General features: G+C 42.9%; 1 protein-coding gene across 1 annotated transcript in view; it reads right to left on the bottom strand.

The window, feature by feature from the left end:
• CCKAR (cholecystokinin A receptor) overlaps nt 1-17,294 on the bottom strand; it is a 90,449-nt gene extending 73,155 nt beyond the window's left edge. Inside the window, exon 1 of the mRNA XM_089657794.1 lies at nt 16,979-17,294. Within this exon, the coding sequence (XP_089513920.1) occupies nt 16,979-17,111 (133 nt within the window). The 5' untranslated portion in view covers nt 17,112-17,294. The remainder of the gene's footprint in view (nt 1-16,978) is intronic.
• Between the last annotated feature and the right edge of the window lie 5,003 nt (nt 17,295-22,297).

Raw genomic sequence — 22,297 nt, 5'->3', positions numbered from 1 at the left:
GGGGTCAGCTCCTGAAACAGGGCAGTAGCAGTTGAGGTAAGATCCTTGACGGATTCTGGAATACCCCGTAAGCATAAGTTGCCATGACAGGAGCGGTTCTCGAAATCCTCAAGTCAGAGCAGCGTGTCCGCCAATTCTTTCCTTAGGTCGCACAGGTCCTGCTCATGGCTTTCAATGACCGTGGCCGCAGAGTCCATTTTATCCTCGAGATCGTTCGTCCGCTTGCCCAGTTCCATGATTTCTCATGAGAGGCGTTCCGACAGTTTGGAAGTAGCGGAGGACAACTCGTTCTGCAGCATCAACTCAAAGCGATTCAGGAGCTCTGCATCTCGCAGTGACGGTGCAGGAGATTGCAGGGGTGCCCCTGGCTCAGTGCCCATCTCATCTGCAGGATCTGGTGTACGTGCGGGTGGCAGCGGGCCAAAAATCGAGGCTGGGGATCCATTTACAGCCTCTGGCAGGTAGGCCCCAGCTTTCTTCCCCTTCAGAGTGGCAGGGGAGGCAGCATTCCAAGGAGGGTCAGTGGGTGACTGGCTGACCCCCCTGAGAGCCAATAATTAGGCCAATGTGCTTGGTGGATGAGGAGCGCCCCCCCCCCATGTGTTCCATATTTTTACACACAGTATATTATGTAAACTGCTCAAAAACATTAAAGGAACAGTCAATTAAACTCCTGGGATATTGATCTGGTCAATTAAGTAGAAGAGGGGGTTGTTAATCAGTTTCAGATGCTTTAGTGTTAATTAAAGTAACAACAGGTGCACTAGATGGGCAACAATGAGACGACACCCAAAACAGGAATGGTTTTACAGGTGGAGGCCACTGACATTTGTTTCCCTTCTCATCTTTTTCTGACTGTTTTTCACTAGTTTTGCATTTGGCTAGGGTCAGTGTCACTACTGGTAGCATGAGGTGATACCTGGACCTTACAGAGGTTGCACAGACAGTCCAACTATCAGTATGTGCCATTGCCAGAAGGTTTGCTGAGTCTCCCAGCACAATCTCAAGAGCATGGAGGAGATTCCAGGAGACAGGCAGTTACTCTAGGAGAGCTGGACAGGGCAGTATAAGGTCCTTAACCCATCAGCAGGACCGGTATCTGCTCCTGTGTGCAAGGAGGAAGAGGATGAGCACTGCCAGATCCCTACAAAATGACCTCCAGCAAGCCACTGGTGTGAATGTCTCTGACCAATCAGAAACAAACTTCATGAGGGTGGCCTAAGGGCCCAACATGACATCTTCTAGTGGGCCCTTTGCTCAATACCTGGCACCATAGAGTTCAATTGGCATTTGCCATTGAACACCAGAATTGGCAGGTCCGCCACTGGCACCCTGTGCTTTTCACAGATTAGAGAAGGTTCACCCTGAGCACATGTGACAGATGTGAAAGGGTCTGGAGAAGCCGTGGAGAACATTATACTGCCTGTAACATCGTTCAGCATTACTGGTTTGGTGGTGGTTCAGTAATGGTCTGGGGAGGCATATCCATGGAGGGACACACAGACCTCTACAGGCTAGACAATGGCACCATGACTGCCATTAGGTATCAGGATGAAATCGTTGGACCCCTTGTCAGACCCTGGGTTCCTCCTGGTGCACGATCATGCCCGACCTCATGTGGCGAGAGTATGCAGGCAGTTCCTGGAGGATGAAGAAGTTGATATCATTGAATGGTTCCCACGCTTGCCTGACCTAAATCCAATAAAACACCTCTGGGATATCATGTTTCAGTCCATCCGATGGTTGCACCTCAGACTGTCCAGGAGCTCAATACCCTGATCCAGGGAGAAAATACCTCAGGACCCCATCCATCGTCTCATTAGAAGCACGCCCCGACATTGTCAGGCATGCATACAAGCACGTGGGGGCCGTACAAACTACTGAGTACCATTTTGAGTTGCTGCAATGAAATTTCAGCAAAATGGACTAGCCTACTGCATCACTTTTTCAGTTTGATTTTCTGTGTCTTTGAATTCAGTACTCTGTAGGTTGCAATTTTCATTTCCATCAAACGATGGGGCATCCTTACGTTCCTAACACATTACCCAGTCCATATCAGTATAGATACCCAGTATGATATTTTTCCACATTGAGATGTTTTCAAAGTGTCCCTTTAATTTTTTTGAGCAGTGTATATACCAATCAACCATAACGATATTACCACTAACAGGTAAAGTGTATAATATTGATTTTTTCATTACAGTGGCAACTGAATGTAGTTGGAATATATTAGGCAGCAAGTGAACTTGTCCCTGAGGCTGATGTGTTAATTTATCATCATCATTATTATTATACGCATAATTACATATATTCAATATATTTAATCTCATATTAATACAATTCATTATTATTATTTTTTTAATACTGTTATTTTATGATTACAAAATATAAAAAATATTTAATAACATATTATTGTAATTAATAATAATAATAATTACTATTATCATTAATATTATTAACCGCTTGCCGACCAGCCACAGTATATATACTGTGGCAGGGCAGCAGCGCTGTGCCCAGCGATGTTTTAAAACGTCATTTTGCATATCGAGTAGGGGGCGCACTCGAGGCGCGTGCCCGCCCTGCCCATGCTGCTGATCGCAGCCGCAGGTGTCAATCACCGGGTCCCGGCCGGTGATTACCCGCTGGGTCCCGGCGATTACTGGCATTCACTGACGGAGCACAGCTGCAGTGTTTACACTGCAGCTCTGCTCCCTGTCAGTTACTAACACACTGTTCCTGAGAGCGGAATTTAGCTCTCAGGATCCGTGTGTTCCTGTGAAGTACACACCCCCCACCCACTAGTAAAACACTCCCCTCACACAGTTAACCCTTTGATTGCCTAAAAATGTTAACCCTTCCTCCCCAGTACCATTAGTACAGTGTCAGTGTTTGTTTTTTTTTTTTGCACTGATCACTGTATTGGTGTCACTGGGGATCTCAGTGACCCCAAGTCAGTTCCCCCCAGTGTCAAAATGTCCGCCGCAGTCCCGCCATAAGTCGCTGATCACTGTCATAAATCGCTGATCACCGCCATAAATTGCTGATCGCCACCATTATTAATATAACAAAAAAATCCCAGTATCTTTCCCGCCATTTGTAGACGCTATAACTTTCACGTATGTTTGATCAGATCAGCACTATACCAGCGTTCACATTAGTATAGCATCCCCAAAAACGCAGCGTTAGCGGGATCAGCCCCGGCACCTGCGTTTAGCCCCTACGCTTACCCCCCCTTCTCCCCCAGCAAGTGCAGTGTTAGTAGGTCGCTGTCACTGGATACATTGCACACAAAACTGCAGTGTTGGCAGAATCAGGCCTGATCTCTGTTAGCACTTTTCAGTAAATTTTGATGACTCTCATATGCAGCAGAGTGCCAGTACTAGTGCCGCGCTACCTTTTGGTGAACAGGCGAGCACCAGCGGTCTAGTGCATCTTGGTCTTTCACATATCTATTAGATTGTAAGCTCCCTGGATCAGGGCCCTCCTACCCTCTTGTATTGAACTGTATTGTTGCTGTATTGTCTCCCGTTATACTGTAAAGCGCTGAGCAAACTGTTGGCGCAATATAAATCCTGTATAATAATAATAATACCAGCACTGCAGTATGACTTGGTGACGTGGTGAGTCCCATAAGTCCAGTACAAGCCGGTGCAGTGGCGAGCACAAGTATTGTCCCGCAGCCACTAAGAATTCGCACATAGCCCATAGAGCTCCTAGTATCCTTCCGGATGTGTTTGCAAATCCTGATTGACAGCCCACAAATTGTGCAGCACCCGTGCTTCCCCCATTCACTGCCCAACCCAGAATTCAGGTGGAAATAACAAATATAACAAATATAACTACTCCCCTTGACTTTTGGAGTTGTTTTTCAAGGAATATCTGTATGCATTGATTGTGGATCAAAGCAATTTATGTGCACAACAATTTATCGCCGCCAACCCAAATTCAAACCTTGACAGACCAGTCGCGTGGAAACTCATTACGGTTTCCGAATTTACCGTATTTTTCCCTCCATAAGACGCACCTGACCATAAGACGCGCCTAGGTTTTAGAGGTGAAAAACAAGACAAAAAAGTTTCTGAACCAATGGACTGCAGACATAGTACAGAAAATGACCAGAGACTGCAGACACAGTACAGGAGATGACCAGAGACTACGGACACGGTACCGGAGATGACCAGAGACTGCGGACATAGTACAGGAGATGACCAGAGACTGCGGACATAATACAGGAGATGACCAGAGACTGCGGACACAGTACAGGGGATGACCAGAGACTGCAGACACAGTACAGGAGATGACCAGAGACTGCAGACACAGTACAGGAGATGACCAGAGACTGCAGACACAGTACAGGAGATGACCAGAGACTGCGGACATAGTACAGGAGATGATCAGAGACTGCGGACACAGTACAGGAGATGACCAGAGAATGCGGACATAGTACAGGAGATGAGCAGAGATTGCGGACACAGTACAGAAGATGACCAGAGACTACAGACATTTTACAGGAGATGACCAGAGACTGCGGACAGTACAGGAGATGACCAGAGACTGCAGACAGTACAGGGGATGACCAAGAGACTGCAGACAGTACAGGGGATGACCAAGAGACTGCAGACAGTACAGGGGATGACCAGAGACTGCAGACAGTACAGGGGATGACCAAGAGACTGCAGACAGTACAGGGGATGACCAAGAGACTGCAGACAGTACAGGGGATGACCAAGAGACTGCAGACAGTACAGGGGATGAGCAGAGATTGCAGACAGTACAGGAGATAACCAGAGACTGTGGACCTTTGAGGAGGGAGGGGGAGCGGGTACCTGAATTTGACAGGTACCCACTCCCACTTCCGCAGAGTTGTCCCCCCTTTAGTGTGGGCACCCGGCTGACAGTCGTGTGCCTACTGCGCATGCGCGAGAAGCACTGCGCTTTGTGAATGGCCCAGCGTCTTCTGGGACCTGTCACAGCCGGGTGCCCACACTAAAGATGCTGGCGCGGGAAGACTACAGCGCTGGACCGAGGAACAGGTAAGGTCCAGCTACAGAGAAGAGCTGAGCGGCCGGCCCGGTATTCTGACACAGTGGAAATACCGGACCGCTCCATAAGACGCACTGACATTTTCCCTCCATTTTTTGGGGGAAAAAAGTGCGTCTCATGGAGCGAAAAATACAGTACATTTTTTTGGGGCCTAACCCTCAACATGGGCATTACTAAAATAAATGAATTCAGGTTGTATTGGTCCGCAGACCCGATTCATCATATGCTCGTGTTCTCTGCTGCCATGGCCAGGCATAGATGAGAGTATAATGTGTTTTATGCATTTCAACAACAACACACTCTGTCATCCTTGGGGTGACCCTGAATTTGACCGGCTCCACAAAATTCGGCCCCTCGCAAATCACCTTAACCAAAAATTTGCAGATGTCTATACTCCCCAGCAAAAAATCTGCGTTGATGAGTCCCTGATTAATTTTTCTGGCCGCCTTACATTCAAACAATTTCTCCCCAGCAAGCATGCCAGATATGGGGTCAAGATGTAGAAGACCTGTGAGAGGGCAACAGGCTATACTTATAAGTTTTGGATAGCATATATACCCAACAAGGACCAGCGACGTACTAGTACATCACTGGACTTTGAATGGTTATACCAGGATGATGCCTACAGCCGCAGGCATCATCCTGGTATAATTTTTTCAGCCGGCGATCAGCTTTCATGTAAAATCAATAATAGTGGCTAATTAGCTGCATGATTGCTTTTACAAGCAGCGGGAGATGATGCCCCCCTCCCCCGCTGCCTTCCACGGCCTTCTCGGGCAGTCCCGTGCCATCGGGGGAACCTGAGAATGCAGCCGGTGTTTCTGCCAGCTGACCATAGAGCTGATTGGAGATCAGAGTGGTGCCAATCATCTCTATAGTCTAAGAATTCGGAAGCTACGAGCATTTCATCACTTTAGTTTTGCAGAATATAAACAGCGCCATTTGTAAATTGGGAAAGCATCTGATCACACCGATTTTGGTTTGATTAGATAATGTAAGGGCAGAGAAGATATCCAGAGTCTGATAGATCCCAGATTTCTCAAAAAAGAATATATGACAATGCCCATTGAAGTTATAGGGGATATTTGCATTCCCTGTGATAGCAGTAAAAGTGATCAAAGAAAAAAAAAATGAAAAGGTACAGTGTACAAATAATAAAAAAAATCTAAATAACTTAAAAACTCCCATGCACGCACACCTGTGTGCACAAGCGTTGACCCTGTGCCTGTATGTAAACAGCGGTTGCGCCATACATGTGAGGTATTGCCGTGAACGTCAGATCAAGGGCAGTAATTCTAACAATAGACCTGCTCTGTAAATCTAAAATGGTAGCTTTTAAAGGCTTTTAAAGCGTTGCCTATGGATATTAAAAATGTATGCAGTTTGTCACCATTGCATGGGGCATGCGCAGTTTTAAAGCATGTCATGTTTAGTATCTATTTACTTGACATACCATCATCTTTTGTATTACCAAATTATTGGCCAATATATTGTGTTTTTGTGCATTAAAAGTAAAAAAGTGTATTTTTTTTGTTAAATTTGCTTTTGAAAAATCGCTGCGCGAGTACTATGTGCCATAAAAAATTGTAGTACCCACCATTTTATTCACTAGGGTGTCTGCTTTAAAAAATATATATATAATGCTTGGGGGTTTAAATTAATTTCCTAGCAAAAAAGACTGATTTTTTTCATGTGAACAAAAAGTGTCAGAAAAGGCTTGATCTGCAGGAGGTTAGAAGAGTGAATGATGTGTGCATAAACTTCTAATACTGGGCATAAAACTCCCCCCACCCCCCAAAATGACCCCTTTTTGGAAAGTAGACACCCCAAACTGGTGTAAATCATACATATAAATAGTGTAGTGCTCATACCAAATAATAAATACTAAAAAATATGACAAATACATACATGTGGCTCTTCACTAAAATATAAATAATATAAAATAAAAATATGACAAAAATTCATACAATGTAACTCTCCATTACAATGGTGTAAAACATATATAGTGTCAGACCTGATATAAGTATCTGTACCCCTCACTGAAAAAACGTGCTCACACACTAAATTAATACACTATAAAATATGTGCCTTTCACTTGAAAAAAAACGTGCACACACACTTAATATATTAAATATTTAGCCATATATCTAAAAAAAACCCTATCAACCAAGGGGCTAAACATAAAGTGCTAAAGTGCAAAAAAAGTGCAAAAAAGTGTCCACTCTTCAAAAAATGATCACAGCAATGTCCATTTGGTGATGAATACAATCATGCAATGTGCAGTGGTATTTAACAATTCTGTGATTGTGCCAAACACTCTTCTTCTATTTGCAGCTAGATTGCCTCCTCACCTCCTCCCAGTGACCCCTAGGGGCCAACACGCTTGCAGGATCACCCTGGATCCTTAAACCATATGGGCCAGCAGCTTTCTTCCTCCAATAGATCTCCTTATGGGGCTCCTATTGCCCCTGATCAGCCAAGATATCTCTAGAGGACAATGGCTCACCAGTCTCCTCTGCTGCCACTTCAGGCAACGTCTCCTCTCTGCTTCCTCCCAACTCCAGTTGCCCCTGATCAGCCAAGATATCTCTAGAGGACAATGGCTCACCAGCCTCTGCTGCCACTTCCAGCAATGTCTCCTCTCTGCTTCCTCCCAACTCCAGTTGGGAGGAAGCAGAGAGGAGACATTGCTGGAAGTGGCAGCAGAGGAGGCTAGTGAGCCATTGTCCTCTAGAGATATCTTGGCTGATCAGGGGCAATAGGAGCCCCATAAGGAGATCCATTGAAGGAAGAAAGCTGCTGGCCCATATGGTTTAGGGATCCAGGGTGATCCTGCAAGCGTGTTGGCCCCTAGGGGTCACTGGCAGGAGGTGAGGAGGCAATCTAGCCGCAAATAGAAGAAGAGTGTTTGGCACAATCACGGAATTGTTAAATACCACTGCACATTGCATGATTGTATTCATCACCAAATGGACATTGCTGTGATCATTTTTTGAAGAGTGGACACTTTTTTGCACTTTTTTTGCACTTTAGCACTTTATGTTTAGCCCCTTGGTTGATAGGGTTTTTTTTAGATATATGGCTAAATATTTAATATATTAAGTGAAAGGCACATATTTTATAGTGTATTAATTTAGTGTGTGAGCATGTTTTTTCAGTGAGGGGCACAGATACTTATTTCAGGTCTGACACTATATATGTTTTACACCATTGTAATGGAGAGTTACATTGTATGAAGTTTGTCATATTTTTATTTTATATTATTTATATTTTAGTGAAGAGCCACATTGCATGTATTTGTCATATTTTTTAGTATTTATTATTTGGTATGAGCGCTACACTATTTATATGTATGATTTACACTGTTTTGGTATCAGTCTTTGAGTGTTGGCAGCTTTAGGCTAGGTTCACTTCCTTTTATAGCGCAGGAGGACTCCTGACCCTTTGAGACACCCCAAACTATTTGCTGAGAGGCATGTTGAATCAATAGAAGAATTTATTTTTTTTACCACAAGTTTTTGGAGAATGACAATTTTTTTTTCTACTTTCCAGAAAGGGGTCATTTGGGGGGAGGGGGGCATGTCAGGGCCTTCGAAACTGTGATAGGTATTGAAGAAGTGAAATGAGGAAGTTACGCACCTTCAGGCTTTCAAAGTGGTCATTGGATTTCAGGCTCCTGTATGTGGCTAGGCTCCCAAAAAGTCTCACACGTGTTATCCCCATATTCGGTAGAAGCAGCAGAATGTATTTTGGGGTGTAATTCCACATATACCCATGGCTTGTGCAAGAAATAAATCATTTAAATGACAACCTTGTGTAAAAAAAATGTTTTTGCCATTTTCCAGAAACATAGACTCAATATGCCTCTTAGCAGATAGCTTAGGGTGTCTACTTTCCAAAAAAGGGTCATTTGAGGGTGTTTGTACTATCCTGGTATTTTAGCACCTCAAGAAATGTGATGGGCAGTCAGAAAGTAAAAGCTGTGTAAATTCCATTATCTATACCATAGTTTGTAGACACTATAACTTTCACACAAAGCAATAAATATACACTTACTGGGATTTTTTTTAACCAAAAACATGTAGCAGAATAAATTTTGACCTAAATTTATGATGAAATTTTAGGGGTTTTTTGGATATTTTTTTATGACCAAAATGAGAAAATATAGTTTTTTTAAATTTTTTTTCTTTAAAAATATTTTTGTTTATAGCGCCAAAAAAATTGGGATTTTGATTACCAAAAACATGTAGCAAAATACATTTTGGCCTAAATTTATAACTAACTTTGAGTTTACTATAAATTTTTTATAACTGAAAGTGAAAAATATTGTTTTTCTTCAAAATTTTTGGTCTTTTTTTGTTTATAGCGTGAAAAATAAATAGCGAACAGGTGATCAAATGCCACCGAAAGAAAGCTCTATTTGTGTGAAAAAAAGGACATAAATTTTGTTTGGGTGCAGCATTGCATGACCGCGCAATTATCAGTTGAATTAGTGCAGCGACGAGTAGCAAAAAGAGGCCTGGTCATTAAGGGGGGTAAATCCTCAGGAGGGCAAGTGGTTAATTATTATTATTACTATTATTGTATATTTACATAGCATTAAATATATTTAAAGTGATATTAAAGGCTCCTGTTTTTTTCCATTAACTAAAATAGCTGGTTTATACTTACCTCTGTGCTATAGGCAATGATGACCCCTTACCACCTCTTCTGTGTTCCCCCAGCAGTCTTGTGCGCTCCTCCTCTTCTCCGTGTGTCCTCTTAGTAAATGGTGTGTACAGGATTTGACCAACAGAAGCAGGAACCAATTGCGCTCAATGCTCTCAGTCTGTCCTGTGAGAACAGGGAAAGGTACCAGCGTTGTTGCAGATGGGCAGAGTAGTGGATCGAGAGAATTCAAGTAAGAGGAGAGGTGGGAGATGAACAGCAAGTGGAAGGTTTTTATTACCTTAGGGTCGGTTCACACCATACCTGTACGTGAAGTAAAGTGCATTCCTGTGCAATTCACGCCTCAATGATACGTTAATGACACCTGAAATGCAGGTCGCAAGCGCAGCGTGTTTGCCTACTCCTGCCCACACCAGATTGCAGGGTACTTAGTACGATGCGATCCAGTTGCAGTGCGTTTCAAAAAGTAGTGCATACACTACTTTTGGTGTGGTGCAGTACGATTTTAGCCCATTCACATTGAATGGACTGAAACCGCACAGCACAGCGCATTTCTGTGTGATTCATGTACAGGCATGGTGTGAACCAGCCCTTAATGCAGCTCCAGCGATGCAATGTCTGCTTGCCAACATCTTCTCCCTGGCTTTTCCTGGGTTTTGGGCCTTCGGTCATCTTGGCTGGCCAGCATGGGAGGATATAACTCCATACCGGATTTCATTCATTGCAGCAACAAGGCGTGCTAAGAATGTACACTGAGCTGTGCATGATCAGCTCCGTGTACTGTCTATTGCAGATTGTGAACAGGCTTGCTTTTAAAGGTCTGTGCATGTCAATGCAGGACAAAGCAGAAGGTTCACTTTGATACAGGCTTCCACAGACACATATATTTACGGTCCTTTGACTCCCCTGCTGCTCTGTTCAGCCCCCAGAAGCTGTGTAAGCTATGGGTTGCTGGAGTTGCAGCTTTCTGTATGACAGCACTGATTGGCTCAGAGTCATCACATGGCGTCACATGCTCCTTTATACCTGGAAGTACCAGCTATTTCCTTTGGTTTCCAGCACCAAAGTGAACAACATGGGAGTGACAAAGTAAGCGTTTGTTGTTAGGGAGGGAGGAATTGAAGCAAGCATGTTGGCAAAGTCAGATGAAAGCAGTGTGGGGCCTCCTGCAGTAGCGGATTGCTTTTATACCCCAGGTAACAGACACCCCCTTTCCATATATCCAAAGCTCCACTTATCCATCTGCAGGCCCATGACCAGTTTAGCTGGTGCCGCCAGGTAGAGGAGAGAGAGCAGAGCGGACAAGGACACATGTCTGCTCTCCTCCACTTCTTGTTACAGAAACAGAAGCAACATGTAAAACGTCACTTCTGGGTCCCGATGTCAGATCCCCTGGCAAGTATGGCTGGGAAAGAATGTGATTTGCATTGAATTACATTCAGTGGAGCATAGAGGAGACAGGCAGGATCTTTTAGACACTGGATGTCTCATTAAAGGGAACCTGTCACCAAAAACAAACCAAACAAAAAAGCTAAAGCAGAACTACATTGCATCTGAGCACCACAAACCAAAAATGCTATTTAATTCATTTTTAATATTCAAAGCAAACTCCCCCATCCATCCATCCGCGTCTCCATGATTTATTTTGCAGAGAAACCATTTTGAAGAACAGCCCCCTAGCATTTCTGGCTATAGTCATGTTTAGTAAGGGCAGATGATTCATGTAGCATTTACTTCCTGGAATCCATTGTCCTTAGCTCAGGCATGCAGGTAGGAAGGTGAAAACCCCTTCTGAAGACTCTTGGGGTATCATTTTCCTAGGCATGGAAACCAGAAGTAAATGAAAAAAATGTAAAAAAAAAGTTTAAAAAAGTGAATATACATTCCTATCTATTTAGTCAAGGTTCACACCTAAGTGTTTTGCATTTTGCAGAAATGCACTGCAATCCATTTAACATGATTTCCTATGGGACACAATCACATCTCCGCGTTTTCACTTTTGCATTTTTTGGAAAGGGTCAGGGACTATTTTAAATGCAAAACATTGCATTTTGGTTCAATAGACTTTAATGGAGATGCTGCAGAAATGCATGTAGTGCATTTTTTTTGGTTTTTTTGGCACGTTATTTAGTGGTTTAATCTGCCCGGCAACAAGTTGGCAAAAGACGCATTAAAAATGCATCAGAAACTCGTCAAAAAACACATTGGCAAAAACGCACAGCAAAAAGCACTGCACAAACAGATCAAATGCAAACTGCATAGGTGTGAACCTAGCCTTACTGATGCAGCATGTGCAATTCCTTTAGCCCAATGCTAGGGACATGCAGTTCCAGGTGCCGGGCAAGAGGTTTTTCTTTATATGTAGCCCTGCTGAGGGCATGCAGCAACAATTAGAGCCAATGGTCGGCTCTCTTGTAAAAGAAATCCAAGCGGCTAACTAGCCACTGGATTGCTTTTACAAGCAGCAGGAGAGGACATCCCCCCTTTCCACGGGCTGTCCTGTTGCACCAAGACTTCTGGTTTCTCAGTATGTAAATGGCGCCATTTTTAAAAATGAAAAGAATTAGATCATACCAATTTGTGTGATCAAATGCTTTTAAGGGCAGAGGAGGGATCTGGGGCAGGGGTGGACTGACAACTCATGGGGCACCCGGGCAATAGGGGATCATGGGGCCCCTGTGTCCTCGCCCACACTCAAACCACACCCACAAAAGCCTATGAAAGGTACCAGAGGCATCCCATGGGGCCCCCTACTGACCCAGGGCCCTCGGGCAGTGCCCGAGTTCCCAAATGGTCAGTCCGCCCCTGATCTGGGGTCTTATTGACCCCAGATCTCTCGATATAGAGCACCTGTCACTGATGTTTACATTCCTTGTGACAGCAATAAAAGTGATCAAAAAAAGAAAAAAAATTAAAGCAACAGTGTTACAATAATAAAAAAAATGTTTTAAAGCACCCCCGTGTCCGTACGCAAAAGGCGAACACATGCGTCGGTCCTGCACACATGCAAACAGCATTCGCTCCACACATGTGATGCATCACCAAGAATTTCAGCTCATGGGCAGTAATTCTAGCACCAGGCCTCCACTGTAAATCTAAGGTGGTAACCTGTAAAGACTTTCAAAGCGTCACCTATGGATAGTAAAATTTACGTTGTATGTTGCCTCTGCACAGGTGTGCGCAATTTTAAAGTGTTTGGTATCTATTTACTCAAAGTAACATCATCTTTAATATTTCACCAAACAATTGGGTTTAGTATTGTATTGTTTTTTAAATTAAAAAAAGTGTATTTTTTTTAATTCAAAAAGTGTGTTTTTTCCCAAAAAATTGCATTTGAAAAACTGCTACGCACATGTTACATAAAAAATGCAAAACCCACTTTATTCTCTGGGGCCTCTACGTTAAAAAAAAAAAATGTTTGGGCGTTCTAAGAAATGTTATAGCAGTTTAAATCGCCATAAAGTTCCTTTTGTTTTTAAAAGCCCCAGACATTCCTAAAAGCACCTCTAAATGTCCCATATAGAAAATACAGGGTAATGACGTTTGTCACCACAGGCGCACGCAAATTTAAGGTTTGACATGTTGGGTATCTATTTACTCAGGGCAAAATCATCTTTTATATTGCCCTAAAATTAAATTTAGTTAGGTTTTTTTTTTTCAGCGTGAACATGGGGGAACACAGTGCCGGCACCTCCAGCACTGAATGACTGTAATAGCAAGGATTGCTGGGGCATATTGGAGGGTCTATTGATGCTGGCTGCTGGGGAATCTATTGTTGCTGGAGGGGAAATCTATTTTTGTGTGGGATCTACTGTTTCTGGGGAGGTCTATTGTTTCTGGGGGGTCAATTTTTGTTAGGAGATATTAACTATTAAGGAAGAGATCTATTGATGATGGCTACTGGAGGGTGTATTGATTCTAGCTGCGGGGGGATCTCTTGTGCTGCTGGGGGGTATATTTTTGCTGGGGTGGATCTATTTTGGCTGCGGTGGTGTTTTGTTGCGGGAGGTCCATTGATGCTCGGGAGGTCTATTGTTTTGGAGGATCTATTGTTGCTGAAGGGTCTGTTGTTACTGAGGGGTCTATTGTTGCTGGCTGCAAGTTATCTATTTTACTGCTTGTCTTGTTATGCTTAACAAACTGCATACAAACTACTTAAAAGGGGCTATACTGGGAGGTGGGTAGGGGATGGAACCAAGGGATGGTGCATGGAGGTGGGTAGGGGGCGGAGATAAACAGTGACTCAAAGGGGGGCAGTTCCTGCACCTATTCTCTGAGAAAAAAAGCCCTGAATTTAGTGTATTTTTTACTGACATTTTACGTTTCCTAGACCTTTGCAATAATATCATGTGGCATAGAAATTTGGAACTACCACTATTTTATTCTCTAGGGTGTCTGCTTTAGGAAAATATATAATATTTTGAGGGTTATGCAATCTTCAGGCCTAAAATCATTTTTTTAAACGTGTGCAAAAAAAATTCAAAAACGTCTCTGGCAGCGAATGGGTCAAGAGCTACTGAGATAGGAAGACCTGATCCTTAAGCTGATTCTTGCTGAATCAGGTGAAATTTAGAACTTGAACTGAAAAATCTAAGGAGTTGGATGGAAAATTGCCCAATCAGATTCAGTCGCTGTTCTGGTATTCAGAGGCCTGCAGGTGGTGTAGTGTGGACGGAGGACATCTATTAGACATCTATTCATGTACAACCTTTAGACTTGTGTTGAAGTAGAACTAAAGTCAAAACTTTTTTTCCATTTTGGACAGAGTAAGGGATGGTTATAACTATAGTTTTTTTTTACCTTCTGTGTTCATTTGGGAAGATTTCACTTCACTTCCTGTCCAGTAGCCAAAATAGAAAGTGAAAAGAAATTCCTGAAAAGTGAATGAATCCCTGGTTGTCACCAGAACTAGTGCACCTATTGGAAGATCTCCCCTCTACTTTCTCAGTGATAATGGTAAACAGGACAAACAGAGGCATGAAAGTCACCATTGGGGCTACAGACAGCACTACAAATTGACAGATATTCTAATCTATCTAAAAACTAAAATAAAGGTTTGCCTTTACTTATACTTTAAAGCAATAATAAACCCAAACTCAAAAATATAATATACTGCAGCTCACCGATCAATAGATGTGGTGGCTGCATCAGTTTTCTTTTATTTGGCGTTTTTCCTCTGTTTTCACCTGGTGATCTGGCCAGTAATACACCTCCTGTATTAGTGAGACACAACTCTGGATGAAAGAGCACAGGAGGCGCATCAGACTTCAGCATTGACAGTCTGGGGGGGGGGGTAAATGTATTAGCAGATTTAAAAACAGTAACTAATTGAAGCCAAACACCAGTTCACACTTTATAATGAGTTACAGCAAACAGTTTTTTTCCTGTTGGGATAAAGGTTTTACATGAATAAATGAAAGCTGATCATTTTAACCACCCCTGCCAGTGTTAAGTGGGTTGTCTCATCTATTGTTGTAATTGATATATTCTGCTGGAGAGCTAGAGCTTTTGAAAAACAACAGACTTGCTGGCTCAGTCACCAGATGAAAATAGTAAAGCCTTAAAAAGAAAATGAGTTCAAACATTATATCTATGAATTGATAAACTGCAATATAATAAATTGTTCCTTTGGGTTTTAATACTGTTGTAAAGAGTATGTAAACCCAACATTTCATATTTCTGATATGTGTCTGCTGTACCATGTACTTGTATGAAAAAAATATTCTGTTCTCTTTATATTGCTTCCTTTGTTTGAAATCTCTTGTGGTCCAGCCAGTCCCTCTGCGGTTCTATTAAAACTGACCACACTAGGCATGAGAGCACAGCATGGTCAGTTTTCTAGGTGTGCTGGAATTCAGCCTGCTCTCCAATGATCAGTCTGGTGTTAACACCCGCCCCCTCCCCTTCTGCACAGCCATTCACCGGAAGGATCAGTTTGCTGCTGTTTCTCTTCCTGTAGCTCTCTGTTCTCAGCTGCATAAGGAACTTAGAGAGTATGTGATCACTTATAAAGCAGAGAAAAAGGGGATTTAATTTTTTCTTCTATCTATAAACAAATGTTTTGCCTTTCATTCCTATTTGAAACAAAATGAGTGTTTTACAAGGTGAGGGTTTGCATATACTTTAAGACAGGAGAAGCAGAATGGTCATTGTGCAGCACTACTAAACAGGAAGCAGAGCCTGCATATTAAATATACAAATATGGCTGCCCCTATGTAAATATATAGTTACAACAAAGTAGCAAGTTTTTTTAAGTTGTATATTTATATTAACATACATCTGTACTAAGAGAAACATATGGGCAGTCATTGCTGCCTTTTAAAAATGCTAGATGCCTGCCTGTTTTTTTGGCATCATTAAGTACGCAGCCAATCTGACTGGCATGGTAACATCGGGTCTGTATACTCAGGGTGTATTGAAGCCATTACAGCCAGGCAACTAGCATTTTCAGAAACAATAACAGCCCACACATTTCACTCAGTATAGGTTTCCATTATCACTCAGTAGAGGTTTCAATTAAGACAATCCCAATCACATATCTATCTAAAACATAAAAAGAAATCTATGTAGATACAAGGTAATCAGTTTAAAAAAAACTGGAGAAAAGTGAATGCTGGCTGCTGCCCATAACAGGTTTTTAGCTTTCATTGTGGATCTACACTGGGAAACTGGGACATTATAGACAGCAGCCACAGTTTACTTTCTTACAGATGTTAGGTTCACACTTGTGCATCTGCATTCTTGTGCATTTTTTATGCGCTCCCATTGAAGTCTATGGGGTCAAAAACAAATTGTTGTACCAAAAAAAAAAAAAAAAACGCACAGAAGAGAAACACATAAGTGTAAATGGGCCACATAGAAAATAACAGTCATCCTCTTGTCATGCATTGTCACGAATTGACCAACGCAAGTATAATCGAGCAGGGGCTACATCTTCACAACTACGCTTTTTGGTAACAAGGGGTAAAATGCCCTCTTTTGCTGCCACGCATGTTACTTTGTACATTGCAGAACTAACATTCAATTACAGAATGGCAGGTGCATTTTTTTGTTTGCGTTAAGGTGAGCTGCCAGCCTGCTCAAAATTAATAGTTTGCCTTAACGCACAAATACGCAAGCATTAACGCATGCTCAAGTATGCAAGAGCCTTTTACACCAAAGTGAGGATGTGTGGTACTACAAGTCCCAGCAGTGACTGCTAAAGCTTCCTCTGCACTATAAAGCCCCAATTTAGTTTTCCTTGCAGTTTCTGAGAGTCAGTACATACCTTTGGCAGGGAGAGTTGCATTGTGTGAGTAGTCCCCCAGACAGCTGATGATAGCTCCACTGTTTGTGATCTCGCAGAGAATCCCATTGTAACTTGTGTCATTGTCCTCTCGCAGATCATACACTGTTTCCATGATTCCCAGGCTAATCCCGCTGCTTTGCGTGCAGGAAAGAAAACCTTTATTCTCTTCCCATGACTCCTGGAGGAAGATGCTGGATCAGCTGCAGGAATTCCTGATAGAGAAGTGTGTGCACTCAGTGCATTGTCTGCACCCTCCCCAGTGCTTGCACTCTACATACGGCATGCCTCTAGCAGTGAGGTGGGCAGCCTGTGCAGTCCATGGACTGTGATAGTAGAACTCATATTGTGCACTGTCCCACCCTCTCATATTATTGGTCAGGACCAGCTCATACAACTTGTTACCAGCAGACGGTGGAAGCCCTGTGCTTCGAGTAACGCACCTTTCCAATATATTTTTTTTATACTGCTCTGTATATACAGAATTGACCAGTTGCTGCATTTTCAAGGCACAGCACCAAAGTTTGGCATTTCCCAGGAATTTTCTGTTCCAGCTTTAGCATGGCAGATTTGAACCATATGATCTTTTTAACACTTTCTGTCAATATTTTAACCACTTGCCTACCAGGCCAATTCTGACATTTCTCTCCTACATGTAAAAATCATCATTTTTTCTTGCTAGAAAATTACCCCCAGCCATTATATACACTCACCAGCCACTTTAATAGATACACCTGTTCAATTGTTTGGTAACACAAATTGCAAATCAGCCAATCACATGGTAGCAACTCAATCCATTTAGGTATCTAGATGTGGTGAAGGCGACTTGCTGAAGTTCAAACTGAGCATCAGAATGGGGAAGAAAGGGGATTTATGTGACTTTGAATGTGGCATGTTTGTAGGTGCCAGGCGGGCTGGTCTGACTATTTCAAAAATTGCTGATCTACTGGGATTTTCATACACAACCATCTATAGGGTTTACAGAGAAGGATCCGAAAAAAATATCCAGTGAGTGGCAGTTGTGTGGCCAAAAATGTCTGTTGATGTCAGAGGCCAGTGGAGAATGGGCTGACTGCTTGCTCCGGCTTTCAGATTGTAGGGCCAGAATTCGGGCTAAACAACATGAAGGCATGGTTCCATCCTACCTTGTATCAATGGTTCAGGCTGGTGGTGTAATGGTGTGGGGGATATTTTCTTGACACTAGCAAGGTGTACCTAATAAAATGGCCTGTGAGTGCATGTCTTTTAACCTCTTGTCTACTGAGCACTTTCACCCCCTTCCTGCCCAGGCCAATTTTCAGCTTTCAGCGCTGTCACACTTTGAATGACAATTGTGCGGTCATGCAACACTGTACCCATATGAAATTTTTTAGGATTTTTTTGAGACAGATAGAGATTTCTTTTGGCTGTATTTAATCAACTCTGGGGTTTTTTTTGCTAAACAAACAAAAAACAACTGAACATTTTGGAAAAAAAAGTTTTTCACTTAGTTTCTGTTATAAAATTTTGTAAATGAGTAATTTTTCTCCTTCACTGATGTGCGCTAATGAGGCTGCAGTGATGGACACTGATAGGCTGCACCGATGGGCACTGATGAGGAGGCACTGGTAGGTGGCACTGATAGGCATTGACAGACATCACTGATGGGCACTGAAGGGCAGTACTCATATATGGCACTGATAGGCGGCACTGATAAGCTACACTGACTGGCACTGATAGGGGGCACTGACTGGCACTGATAGGCGGCACTGATATGCGGCACTGACTGGAATTGTTAGGCGGCACTGACAGGCACTGATAGGCGGCACTCATGGGCACTGATAGGAGGCACTGACTGGCACTGATAGGTGGCACTGATTGGCAACACTCATAGGTGGCACTGACAGGTGACACTGACTGACACTGATAGTTGGCACTGAAAGGCAGCTCAGATGGGCACTGATATGTGACATTGATGTGCACTGGTAGGCACTGATATGTGGCATTAATGTGCACTGATGGGCACTGACAGGTGGCATTGATGGGCACTGAATAATAATATATAGTGAAGCACTATAAATCAAATCTAACACATGTGCAATACTCTCGTGCTATATAATGTGTAAGATCCAAAAAATTGTGATAGTGGTTCTTAAAAGAAGGGGAATCACATCCCGTGCTGGTTTATCAACATCTAGTATAAACACACTGTATATGAATAAACATTAAATAATCAAAAAAATCTGTGTAATTTTGAAACAAAGTCCATGCAAGTGAAACTGTGCCAAAGTGATCTTCACTGCAGTGAAAAAGAAAAGAGATCCTCAAATGGCAGCAATGCCTGCTCACCTCCACACATTGACCCGCACAGGGCCAAAAGGCTATGATTATCAATACCAGATCCTCTCAATTCCGTTCCTCATAACAGGGACCATGGGATTGAATATAGACTTCTCCCAAGCGCACCTTATCCACTCCACCTCCACTTAAGGCCACATACATGAGATACAAAACAATGATCCTTCCATAGTGCAGTAATCTTTTTTATTGAAAGTGAATAAACTTGATATTTCACTCACATGTATTCCCAGTAAGAAACGCCTGTCACCACATCCTATGAGTGTACTGCATGGTTACTGGGTATAGCAATATGGCCGCTGCGCCCAGAAGTGCGTCACCTCGTACCGGAAATGGCATACCAATTGATGGGCACTGACAGGTGGCACTGATGATTAGTGTAGATGTCCCCTGTCAGTGTGACAGCTGGTGAGGAGAGGAATGCCGATAACCGGAATTTCCTTATTACATGCGATCAGCTGTGATTGGACACAGCTGATCACATGACAAAGCTGAGGTCATCGGCTCTTTCCACTGATCGGTGATCCACTGCGTCCCAGGGACACAGAGCACAACTGATCGCCGCACTGCGCACCCCCGGGGGGCGCACACACGCAGTTAGAGTAGGAGGACATCATATGATGTCCTCCCAGAACAAGAGAACCACCGCCCGTCCATCATTTTCTTAAATGGCGGGTGGGAAGCAGTTAAGCAATGACCCTAGAGAATAAAATGATGGGTGTTGACATTTTTTATGTCACACAATATTTGCGCAACCATATTTCAAATGCAAGCTTTTGGAAGAAAATACAATTTTATGAACTTATAATAAGCCTAGGGTCTGAAGCTTCTTGTTGTCCTGTTAAAGGGTATATCCAGGGGAAGTGGAACTGGAAGTTATTATAGCATTATTAAAGGCTAAAGTTTTTTACTATTAAAATACATTGGTTATACTTACCTGCTCTCTGCAACGATATTGCACAGTGGTCACTTACCTCTTTTATGGTGGTCCCTCTCAGCGCTGTCCACACCTTTTTCCTACAGGTGCCCCCCATAGTAAGCCATGTGCTATGGGGCTCCCATGCGGCCACAGGAGTCTGAAAGGCCACAGGGGCATTCCAAAGGGACAATTAATGTGTTTCAGGGGGGGCTGCAATTGTGACAGTGATTTGGAGTCTTGGGCTTAAATTCTGATGGAGAGATTCAAGAATAAGGGTTACAAGAAAGAGGTTCTTGATAGAACTAAACAACTGATAAAACACATGAATAGAGAAAAGACGTTGCAGGGTAAGGAACAACCAAACAAGGATTACGGTGTGGTATTCATCACAGATTTCAACCTACAGTATTGGGCCCTTAAAAAAAAGTATAAAGAAGCATTGGCCCATACGAACAGTAAAAAACTAAAATAAAAACCAACAAAAAAAAGGTTTGTTTACAGAAGAGCACCTACCCTAAGAAATAAGTTAATACACTACATTTTCTAACCCTACCCACCAAAAAAAGGTCCAAATTTTGAACCAAAAAAGATTTTTCAGATGTGGGAGGTGTGTCCCCTGTAAGATGGTTAGCATCATGTTACACATGCATTGTCTGTGTGTTTGCCCTTACTACACTCGTAGTTAGAGCATGTTCTATGTAGTTAATCCCTCCCTTCTCTTTCAAACTCAGTCTCTATTTTCATTCACCATATGTACTGTATCCCACTGGAGCTATACAAACGCCATGATTTTCATCAGATACTCATCTGCATGATATTCACAAGTTTGGATTAAAGCTTTCTATGATCTGCAGCAATTCATTTGGAGCGACCCATTGTTTGCCAAGCTACTGAGGCTGTAACTTCTCATCATACTGGAAAAGTTATAGAGAGCACACTTTCAGTGCTTAGGTGTGTAAGCAGAACAAAAAACAAAGAAAAAAGGCTGCACACCTAGTTGGCTAACCTCAAGTTAAGTTTATTGTACAACAAACACAGAATATGACATCGGATATACGGTATACAAATCCAACATCACAAGGGCCACCAACCCCCGAAGGAAAGGGGACCCTCCTAGTGGGACATAAAAAGATGGAAGAGGTGTCCACTGGGTATAAACTGCCCCAATGGTGAAAATCCCCCTGGGAACCAACCCCATCCACCCCCCACCTTACCAACCACTCCCAACTACCCACTGAATCCGGGGCAGTTTAGACCCAGTGGACACCTCTTCCATCTTTTGATGTCCTACTAGGAAGGTCTCCTTTCCTTCGGGGGTTGGAGGCCCTTGTGATATTGGATTTGTATACCATAACTCCGATGTCATATTCTGTGTTTGTTGTACAATAAACTTTTCTTGAGGTTAGCCAACTAGTGCAGCCTTTTTTCTTTTTTTTCTTTGTTTTTTATGCTGGTTGGTTAGGTGGCATCCAAATATTCTGGTGGCACCTCAATTACATGTATTGTGATTGTATGTGGACTCCCCAGCTTTCCTATTTCCCCCTTCCCCCTATTTTTGGTGTAAGCAGAATAGTTGTAGTTGTTCTTACCTGTTATCACTCTGGCAAATAAAGATTTTCATGTGTGTTTCAAGTTGCCGGCTCCCTATATTCATTTGGACACTATACGACCAATTTGCTCTTCTCTAAGGGGCCCTGGTCAACGGTTGCATACTGACGTAATCACATACAATGCAGAGCCAACAGCCCTGAACTGTAGGTCAGGATGGTGAGGACCTGCCTGTAGCCTAGAGCATTGGAGAGAAGAGAAAAGTGCTGGCAAGAGGGGCAAGGAATGAGGTAAGTATTACAGATTTTCCCCTACCCCCTAGGCATAACGAGCATTAAACCCTTGCAGTGCTGGAGATGGGCCCACTGCAAGGGTTTTTTTTTTGTGATTTCCAAAGTTTTGCTTTAACACTTTTTGTGTTCTCACACTGTGGGCTGAGACTCATCTAGCTCAGTGTTAGTGTCCCTGGAAATAACCTTAAAATGTTGTTAGCTATG

The sequence above is a fragment of the Staurois parvus genome, unplaced genomic scaffold, assembly GCF_062004578.1.
Source record: "Staurois parvus isolate SC_StPar_1 unplaced genomic scaffold, SC_StPar_1.0 ptg001028l, whole genome shotgun sequence".
NCBI lineage: Eukaryota > Metazoa > Chordata > Amphibia > Anura > Ranidae > Staurois > Staurois parvus.
This window is presented reverse-complemented; position numbering and strand designations above follow the sequence as displayed.